Raw genomic sequence first — 10,788 nt, 5'->3', positions numbered from 1 at the left:
GTGGATCTCACAGATGACATGAGAAAGGTTTGCTAGGCTTTATCTAAAGATATAATAAAAGCAATAGGAGCTATAGTGCAGATCTCTTACATTAATGGAAGGTATGTTTTTATTCTGGTATATGATTGGAGTAAGTAAAATACAAATTTATATATGGGAAGATCATTCAATTCTAACAACACTTGAAAGTCAAGATGTAGGTCAATAAATGCACATTTCTGAAATACAGGTTTTTTCCAGTATTCTGAAGTTCTTTGAAAACACAGCCAAAACTATTCCATTTTAATATAATAGTTCATAAAATAGGCAAATCATAACATATGTAAGACAAGATGTTGTTTTACTTTATGCAGCCAGCAAAAACATAGCTCTGAGCTTAGGTTTTAAAGGATTTTTGAGCAGCTGATTTTAGGGAATTATAAAAATAGGCCAACCTTATGCCCCATGGTATAAAAGCACATGCAGAGTCTGCATTGTGCTTCTAGTGTCAGGACAAATCATTCTGCTATTTTCAGTGTAACGGACTCCAGTGATTCCAACAGAAGAGTGAAGGGAGAAATTACTATACAGACCTGTGGCTTGGTGAGGTGAATATCAAGTATGTATCAAGAAATCAGGAGTCCTGTCTTTATTTTGTAGATTCCTTGAGGTATATGGAATACAATTTATTATAGGTAGAGACTCCAAGTTTTCTACTATTTTTTGCTAAAATTATCAGGGACCTCACATCACAGTTTCTTAAAAAAATCTATGGCTCTTTTTTTTTGGGGGGGTGGGAAAATAAGTGAAGGGATGAATTAGGTGCAGCATTCTTTTAAATCAAGGAGGACATGGTGAATATAGTCGCAGACCTAAAATAATTATCAAGTACTTCCTAGATACTTAAACAGTTATTCTGCCTGACATGAATTCTCATTCAGCCCCCTAGTCCCAGGGAAACGTATTATCTCTACTTTACTGATGAGGAAGCTGAGGCACAGAAACACTACATTACAAAGCACATAAATAATGGGGCTAGGATTTGAATCCAGGCAGTTTGACCCCAAGTTTATACCCCCATTAATTTGTCTTCAGGTTCTGTATTTATGTCTGCTTCCTTAGGATTTAGCTAATTCCTCCTGGGTCCTGGTTTACTTCTAAATGACTATTTTCAGATTACTTCTAAGTTACTATTTTCAGATGTCGGTAAGAAGTGACAACGTTTAAAATGGCCATTCACTAGGAAACACTGACCCCTTGAAGCCCCCACCTTCCAGGTGACTCAGAAATGACTCGACTGTTTCCCTAAACCCAGCGCTCCACCCAATTTTGTTACATTGTTGTTGCACAGCAACAGAACAGCGCAGGACAGGAGACCCAGCGTAAGGACGGGCTGCCCCAGATCCAGCAGAGGCCTTAATTTTCTCTTTGAATTCTGGAGCAATCTGTTCTGTTTCCTGTATGCACCTCAAAAATCTTCACCGGGCTGCATTTTCTCTCAGATTTGAGTAAAAGATTTAAAGCCAAGCTAAGGAATCTAAATTTTGAGGTAGATTCAGTAGATATCCTGTGAGGGACGCTCAGTCCACAGCAGCAAAGGCTAGAAATGTGCTTTACTACATTCGCAGGGGCTCTTGGCGAGATCTCCAGCATGTTGAATTCTCCAAAGGCCTTTAAACCCAGAGCAGCGCTTTGGAGCGTTTATAAGCTGTGAAATGCACACAGCGCTGTGGCTTTCGGTGGCGTCAACTTTGAGGGAGAGACTTGGCGGTGGTTACCTAAGGGATGAGACTAACGGAAGCGAGCTGAACGGGAAGTATATTTTCAGGCGAACTTCACAAATACAAAACATGGAAGCCTCAAAAAGGGAGGGAGAGGAAGCCGCGGGAATCGTGCCCCCTCAGGACGTGCCAGCAGCTCCGCAGCACTGCCCCGCCCGTCGCGACGCCCGCCCAGGCGCTGCCCAGCCCCGCGCGCGCAGGCGCCCTCGGGCGTTGGGCGGAGCCTGAAAGCGCGCGTCAGTCAACCTGGCCAATCACGCGTCGCTGCGGCCTCCCGCCTGGCCCCGCCTCCCTCTTCCCCTTTCGTGGACGTTCGCGGCCGCGCGCACAGTACGTCAGCTTTCGGGCGCAGGGCGGTGCCTAGCCGCACGCGTCAGTTAATCGGGCCAATCACGTGTCTCTTCCGCCCTCCGAGCGGCCCCGCCCACAGCCGCGCGCGCCGTCTGCGCTCTGGGGATGGCGGAGGGAGGAGGTAGCGTATTGGGCGCCCCGTGGGTGTGTGCGAGCCTGGCTTCGTGGGGTTCGTGGAGCGGAGCCGCGCTCCCTTTCCGTGCTCAGGGGACCTCTCAACCCCATCTCAGGCTTGGCGTCTCGGGGCCTCTTGTGGGTTTTCTGCAGTGGTGAGCGGGAAGCTTCCCGGAGGGACCCCCTCGGGATTTTCCCCGTGAAGATGATGCTTTTGTTAAAGGAAGCGAAGTTCAGTCAGAATTCTCCGTGCAGGGCCTTTCACGCGACCCCGGCAGGCACACAGTCCTCTGCTTTTGTATTCCTTTCCCCTCACGTCAGGAGGAATCATTTTTCAGGAGAGTTCGGTATTATTCACACAGTTTCAGGGCTTGGGGTGTAACAGAGCTGATTATGGTTTTTTTTTTTTTGTTTGTTTGTTTGTTTTTTATGGGACCCTCGCCGGTGGCCGGGGATCGAACCGGCGCTGCAGAGACTGCGGGCAGCCTCGCAACCCAGTGCTCAACCGCTGCGCCACCGGGGAGGCCCTGACGCTGGTTTTTATGTCAAGATTACGCTTATGGAATAGAAGCATAATGAAACTGGAGAAAAGAAAGAGTTTCTGCCTCCAAGGTTATTTTCCTCTAGCAGGTGCTGAGGATATTTAGACAGATTAAAAGCAAGCGGAGAATCTTGTTTCTCTGAGAGGCTAGTTAATTTCTCACAAATTCAGTCACCTTGTGGGACCAACAGAGTCTTACTTAGGGAGGTAACTGAAAAACTGCAGGAAGAGCAAGAATGAGTCGCAGTTAAGTGAAAGGTTGCAGGCTTGTGTCAGGCACACTAAAGAACTCTGATAAAGTTGATTAGAGATGTGGGTTAATTGGTTTCCATCCTGTGATTATTTTTTGTTTTTTAGAGGAAAACCAAGAGCCCATTTTCGAGATGGAAAGGCCAGCAGACTCAGCTGTGATTTCACCACGCACGCCACAGACGAGTGCCAGTCCACCGTCTCCCCATACTAGTAGTTCAAGAAAACAAGTATGAAAATTGTACTTCTTCCAGTGGGTCTGCTGTATATTTCTAAGTATTATGCAGTAGTGGTTTTTAACACTATTGAAGATTGTTAATTAACAATGTGCAGCATTAATAAGCAAGTATTAAATATTAATTTTAGGTCATTCTCCTAAGATAATGTCATTTCCCTCACCCAAATTTTCATCTTGAATTACTTAAATTTCATTTAGTTTCAGAACAGCTTATTAAAACATCCAAATTGAGGAAGTGTGCAATGTTAAGATCTTTGGTGGCAGGTCTTGTCCATAATCTGTAATTCTGAAGAACCCAGAGTAGTGTCAGCATGTGCTAGTTGCTGAAAAAATGTTTGCATTTATAGAGATAAGTATCTCAACATTATTTCAGAAGGGTGCTGATTTTGCTAAAGTAAAAATAATAAAACTAATGGAGCTTCCAAGAAATAAAGACATTTTGTGATGTTTCTTTGATATGAAGACAGAAAGCCATCTAATCTATCATAGAAATACGGTCTGGTAGATTTCTAATAAATTTGTTTAGTTTCAATAATTTTTTTCTTGGTTACACATTTATTAATGTTTTGTACTTTTTTTTTTAGCCTATGAGTGCAACACTAAGAGAACGACTAAGGAAAACAAGATCTTCATTTAATTCCTGTTATAGTGTGGTTAAACGTCTTAAAGTAGAGGATGAAGAGAATGATCAGGCCTTTTCAGAGAAACCAACATCTTCAACAGAAGAAAACCACTTGGAATTTCCAGAAAATTTTAAACATGTAGACACTGAACTTCAAGAAAGTACATATTTAAAAAATACTTTCAAGGACATCAATGCATATGAATCTAAATCACTTGATACTGGGTCATGCAGTGATCTCCAGAGTGATTTGGTGAATGAGAGTATTTCCAAACAAGGATTAAATGAAGAAAAGGCAAAATTGATGAAACAGGTTCAGGAGAAAGAAGACCTTCTTCGGAGACTAAAATTAGTCAAAATGTATAGATCAAAGGTAAGACTTTAGAACCATTATTTATTTTTTCACTTGTAGATAGATGAGAAAGTGACCTCAAATATAGAAAATACGTTTATTTTAGCATAATGAGCAATAAGCCATTAATCAAGAAACCTGATTTCCAGCAACCTTAACTCAAATATGAGGACTGAATGGTGTAGAACAGGCCTCTAAAAATACCAGATAGAACTTTGTAAATGTCCCAGCTCTCATTTAATATGCAGTTGAAACTTTTATTTTTAGGCCCTGTCACCATTTGAAATATCAGTTGTCAGATACAAGTACCATGAGAATAGAAGTGACAGTTGCCAGTGAATGAACTGTAAAACAGCTAGATATTGGCCACTGAGTATATTAAAAATTATTTTTAGTGGTACTCCTTGTTCCTCCCAAATTATTAAGACAGTACAGGTGTTTTTGAGAAAACAATATATTTTAGATTTCAGCCCAGAGAGGCTGAGTTACATAGAACTTGGACACTTGTAAAAAAAGATAACCTTTGTTTACATGGATCATTCATGTATTTGCAATTGCTCTTTCTTCCCAGCAATGTGGAATAAATGATGGACTAATATATCTTATTTGCTCTCTTGAATTTTTAGTATTTTTCTAAACATAACTACTTGAGTTTATGGTAATGTTCAAAAATATTTTGATCAGCATCATTTTTAAAAGTACCGTTATAATAGAAAATGTACGTATTTGTTTATTCATTTTATCAATGTGCTTCTCTAAATGTTGATATTTTTGCCCTATTTGATGATTTTTCCCTGGGGATAAGGATTGCTCAGAGCTGGAACCAAATGAAATAGCCACAGAATTCAACTTGAGTTGATATTGTAACCATCCTACTTTTCTATGTTAGAAGTCCCATTCACACACAAGTGCGTCACCCTTTAAACCTCATCATTGAGTTAATAATATACAACTTTTAAGTATGTTAAAATAGGATAATTATCTAGTTACTGACATATGTTTACTTTTTTCCCTATTTCAGAATGACCTGTCTCAGTTACAGTCCTTGATAAAGAAGTGGAGATGCTGTAGCCAGCTCTTGCTTTATGAGTTGCAGTCAGCTATCTCTGAAGAGAATAAGAAGCTAAGTCTTACTCAATTGATAGATTTTTATGGGTTAGATGATAAGCTGCTACACTATAATAGAAATGAGGAGGAATTTATAGGTATTTAATTTATTTTTCTCCAGAATGTCTTTGCTGATGATGACTTAGCTGAAGGGGGCTTATACATTTAAGACTAAATAAGACCAATTAAGACTAAGAATAAAATAGATCTGGAGCACATTCTAGTTATAATCTTGTTCATTCTTCAATAAAAACAATTCATGATATTTTATACATTTATTCATGCAGAGCTAATATTTTTATAATGGTTAAGACTAAAATAAAATAATTTGCTATAATTAAGATGAGACTCTACTAAAATTTCTTGATATGAAAGAGAAAAAAATCTTAATCAGTTCAAGTATTTTTTAAATGTTGATTTGGCCTATATTTCCCCAGCAGCATTTTCACATTTGAACAAGAGCAGGAAATGTTTTCATCCGCAGTCGTTCAACTTCAGCCTGCAGTACTGAAATCTGTTCAGCTTGTTCTTTTGAAATATGTGTTAACTTTTGTTGTTGCATCATGTTTTCATATCGTTCTTTGGCAATCTTTTCACAAGTCAGTGTAGACCCTATCCCAAAAGTGAAGATGAAAAAGATTGGTTGGGTTATTATCTAAACTTTAAAAAACTAAAATATCACTTAGAATCAATTAAACATGGAAGAAATAAATGGTGGCAGGTTTATAACAACAGTATAGATTTTAGGAATCATGATTACTTTTAAAGAAACCTACAGTTGACTAAAGAAAAAAAGCTTACCCATGGCTTGACAGATGTCTTTTCTCTCTGAGATAGCCACCAGCTCTTCTCGTAAGTTGCAACTTAGATGATAATTTGCTACATCTTTTTGATTGCTGAACTTTTCCAGTTTTTTAAGTAGTTTTTTACAATTTTCCACATTCTTTTTGTGGGTCTGTAATTTTTTCCCCAAAAAATCCCACAAAAATAATTTAAAAAATATTAGTTATTCTAGAGGCATTATTCTTAAGTTTTTAATTATAATATATTATCTTCCTAACCCTACTTCCTACCATAATGCCTGCATAAAGTAGGTACTTAAATTATTTGTCGAAAGATATAATGATATAATGGTCTCCTCTTATCCATATTCCAAGACACCCAATGAATGTCTGAAACCATGGATAGTATTGAACCCTATATATACTATGTTTTCCCTATACATAAATACTTATGATAAAGTTTAATTTACAAATTAAGTACGGTGAGATAAACAATAAAATAGAAAAATTACGATGTACTGTCATAAAAGATAAATGAATGTGGTCTCTCCTCTCTCAGCTTATCTTATTGAACTTATTATTTTTGAACCATGGTTGACTGTAGGTAACTGAAATTATGCAAAGTGAGTAAGGGGGAGGCCGCTGTATGTTAATACCACATTTTAGAAAAAATCTTGTTTATTTGAAAGAAGATTAAAAAATACATAGCTTTTGTTTATTTTATATTTACTATACAATCAAAACTGAGCATTTGTTAAGTAGATTGAATAGTCTTCACAATGCCAAGGAAAGACTATCAATACGTCTGTTACATTACTCATAATCTGATGCAAAATAGGAAATTCACATATACTCACATAACTCCCAAGATACCTGTTATTATTTATGAGTTAATATTTAAAAAGGTGCTTCAGTCTACCGCACTTGCTATGGTTGCAAAGACACTATTCATGGACCTCTGTTTATGTCCTTTAGGGCCAGTTTTCCCCAAAGGATCAGGTGGGCCTTTCTCAACAAGCCTAGAGTAGGATTTGACATGAGAACTAGAGGTCGATACAGGCCTTGTGAGTCTTGGGAAGTCTATTACTGTTACTTAAGTAATATAGTTTGTTTTGAGTTGAGACTAGTGAAGGTCCTGAAGGCTGAGGAGAAACACTGCCCTTGCCTGAGTCCTTTGCCCTCCTGAATTGAAGAAGATATCACAGCTCCCCCTTCTGTGGACTAGAAGAATGTAGTTGGGGTGGGTGGGATCTCATTCAGTTCAAGTTTATTGATGGACCTGTCACCTCTGAGGATTTCATCTTTACTCTCAGAGTAGGATGAGGTAACCCCTACCCCCTTGTCTGTCATATTCCTCTTTCCTCTCTTCTTGACATGTTAGGTCCCTAAGTGCAGGAAAATATCCCATTCCATTTTTTCTAATTCACAGCCATGTAAATTCTTCACACATTTGTTATTAAAATGATTTTTTTTCTCTGCTCACCCATCTATTGATTGTCCAGCCTGAGAAGAACCCAGAGTGTAGGAGGATTTCCTCCTGTACCAACACATTCTGCATATCAATAAGTGATCAAGATTTTGTTAGTTTCTATTTGAATTCACAATTTGAAACACTACTTCTTTGTTCAAATGATTCACAACTTTTGAAATTTACAGTGTTCAATATCTTTGAGGCCTACCTTATCTAAAACAGCAATAGTTTGCTCCATTATTCCAATCTGAATGGCAATCAGAGTCTCATAGTTTGGTTCATTTAGATACTTAGGGAAAAAAAACACAATATGTTAAGGATATTTTCATCTGGTGTCAATAATAACTTTATCAAGATTATTTTAGCTTTGAAAGTTGCCATTTTTCAATAAAAACACCTAAGGCTGATTTGACTTTTGTGCCGTGATATTTTCTTGTATTAAGCTATTGATACACTAATAATTACAAATGTCTAGAATTTATTTTCTCATTCATTTCTTCAACTTGCCAAATTTTCATTAAGTGTCTCATTAGAGTCCAATATTAACAGAATCCTAATTAAAGATAGTAAGATACAAAGGTAGGCTGCTTGGCATAGCCTTCAAGAAAGTGAACATGGAGATATGATTAGTTGTCCAAAGTTTAAGTGATGTGCAAATTCAAAGATGTTTTAAGATGAGATGTGGTTTCTCAGGATTCAGAAATCAAAAGACTTTATGGAGGAAGTGGCATTTAAATTCAACTTTGAAAAACAGAATTGGGGCCTCCCCGGTGGCGCAGCGGTTGAGCGCTGGGTTGCGAAGCTGCCCGCAGCCTCAGCGGCGCTGGTTCGATCCCTGGCCGCCGGGGGAGGGTCCCACATGGCACGCAGACCTCTCCTGCTGCCCGCTGCTCCCCTCGGTAGTGTACTTCGTCAGTCTGCCTGTTCTGCTCTACGCTCTGGCTCTGGTGAATTCTCTCACCCTCCCGACTTCTGACTGTACCCAGGGCTTATATAAATAAATAAATAAATCTTTAAAAAAAAAAAAAAAAAGAAAACCAGATTTGGGAAAATAAGGAAATAAGGTAGAAGAACCAGTAAGATACGCTCAGAGGTAGAATTTTAGAAAATAATAATCAATTGGGTTTGAGAATACTTTTATATGAGAGAGCATTGGGAATGAACTCAAGAAAAAGGTTGAAGGACACTGCCCACTAAGGAGTTCATAATTCACTTCCCAGGTATGCAGTAGCAGATAGACTGTTGAGCAGAGTAGTAAAGGTACTTAGTGCTGAATAGAAATGTTGACCTGATGCAGTGCATAATGTAGATTAGATAAGGAAAAAGACCCAAGGTAAAGATACCAATTAAGAGGCTATTATAAAATAGTATAAACCACTGAAAATAAAGGACCAAACAAGAGTAGAGGCAGCCAGGATAGAGAATGAGGGGAATAAACTGACTAGGCAGTACTTGGAGTGAAAGCTAAAGAGCAGAATCAAAGAGGACTACAACTTCTGGCTTGAGTGAGGGGATGAAAAGAAGACAAACAAATTAAGAGAAGTTGTTAGAAGGTGGAAAATACAGAATTTGAAGGAGATCAAGGCCAGTGAGTTTCTGTTGAAATTAGATTGGAATCCAGATAACCTGGATTAGTCTTGTAGAAGTGATCATTGAAGTTAGAAGTGATCATTCAAAGGAGAATGCATGGAAAGAAACATCAGAGCTGAGGGCAAAATCTTAAAGAATAGTTGTATTTAAGTTACAAGCAAAACAGAAATCAGCAAAAAAGGCAGAGTGGCCTGGCAAGTTGGGAGAAAACAGGGAAGGTAACAGTCAAGGAATGGGTAATGATGAAGGACACACGCTGTAGAGCAGAAGGATTTGATGACTGGGAGAGCTTTGGATTTGACAATTTGAAGTCCTTGGTGAACTGCAAGACAGAATTATACTGTTGAATGGGTGACAAAGAATGGAGATAGCAAATGTAAAATAATGGAAGAAAAGAATTCTTAGTACATTATGGAATACTACTGGCTTGAAATATGCTTCGTATCACAAAGGCTTCTTATTAAATACAGTTGAATTAACAAATACGTTAATGAGTTAAGTTAAAATTATATAGGGGGCAGGGAGGACTTGCCTTTTGACGATCTCTTGAGAAAAACAGTGTCTGAATATCCCAAGCCTTCTGATTCAGATCTTCCATTTCCATCTCCATTTTCTTATGTTCCCACTCAATCTGAAATATTCCTTTGTGCACCTCTTTACTTTCCATCATGCTAGCAACTTTCTTTTGTCCTTGAGTCTTTAAAAAAGTATATTCTGATAGTCATATAATACTACATACAGAATATAAAATATATGAAACAAAGCTATTCGGAAATTATTCTTGGCAAAATCTGATCACTACAAAGCAGATGGTTGCTAAACAGAAGGGACTGTAAGATAGATCTGAATGGCAAAGCCACTTTACTTTTTATGCCAGTGATTAGGCAGTAACTCCTTTTGTTATCACCCATCTACCAATCAGTATGCATTGGTACCCATAATCTCTGCCCTGCTTCCTGATGCTATAAATAAAGGACTATGATATAGCCAAGTAGAAAATGAAATCAAGTATGAGGTTGGTTGGTAAGTGGAAAAACAAAAACTGAAAGGGTTAAACATGATAAGTACCTAAGTGTCTTGCATTTCACTTCAAATTGTCTATATGAAGTTCAGGAATATCTTAAAGTTATTCTCTCAGGTTTCTAATAGAGAAACCACTGTGTCACTAAAATCTGTACAAGAGTTCCATGAGATAACATTAATTTGTTATATAACTAAGATGGCAGTTTTAACCCCCAGGGTAACCATAGTGATGGAAATGCTAACAATAGAGGAAATTAACTATAGAGCATATGTGAATTCTCTGAACTATCTTGTAGGGAACATGGAGTAGCTTAGGTCTTTTTTGCCTCCTAGCCTTTATGGACACCACTTGCAGCTTTGTTTTCCTCCCAGGTTGCATTACCTGCACGTGATACCATGTTAATGCAAAAAGTGCTTGGGAGTAAGATCATGCGACATGCACACCCATGATTACAGATACCCGGTGGAGAAGCCAGCGAGCTCCAGGTGTGGGCATATATAAATGTGGAAACCTGGGCTGAAAAGCAGAGCTAAGGAAGAGAGAAAGAAGAGAAACCAGAAGGAGCCCTTGAAGATCATGGAGACAGT

At 38.5% G+C, this 10,788-nt stretch overlaps 2 protein-coding genes across 2 annotated transcripts in view; one reads left to right on the top strand and one right to left on the bottom strand.

The window, feature by feature from the left end:
• The first annotated feature begins 3,146 nt into the window (after nt 1–3,146).
• SFR1 (SWI5 dependent homologous recombination repair protein 1) lies at nt 3,147–5,477 on the top strand. Its single transcript, XM_084244586.1, has 3 exons — nt 3,147–3,245; nt 3,838–4,248; nt 5,249–5,477. The coding sequence occupies exons 1-3, from the start codon at nt 3,150–3,152 to the stop codon at nt 5,438–5,440; spliced, it is 699 nt and encodes a 232-aa protein (XP_084100712.1). The 5' UTR covers nt 3,147–3,149; the 3' UTR covers nt 5,441–5,477.
• A 302-nt stretch (nt 5,478–5,779) lies between these two features.
• Nucleotides 5,780–10,788, bottom strand: part of CFAP43 (cilia and flagella associated protein 43) — a gene marked incomplete at both ends in the record, with an annotated part of 78,930 nt that continues 73,921 nt past the window's right edge. Inside the window, 4 exons of the mRNA XM_084244558.1 lie at nt 5,780–5,946; nt 6,136–6,289; nt 7,796–7,876; nt 9,710–9,874. Of these exons, the coding sequence (XP_084100684.1) occupies nt 5,780–5,946; nt 6,136–6,289; nt 7,796–7,876; nt 9,710–9,874 (567 nt within the window). The remainder of the gene's footprint in view (nt 5,947–6,135; nt 6,290–7,795; nt 7,877–9,709; nt 9,875–10,788) is intronic.

This window comes from Talpa europaea (genome assembly GCF_964194135.1).
Source record: "Talpa europaea genome assembly, chromosome: 10".
In the NCBI taxonomy this organism is placed as follows: Eukaryota; Metazoa; Chordata; class Mammalia; order Eulipotyphla; family Talpidae; genus Talpa; species Talpa europaea.
Note: the sequence above shows the minus strand (reverse complement) of the source record. Positions and strands in the feature narration are given on the sequence as shown.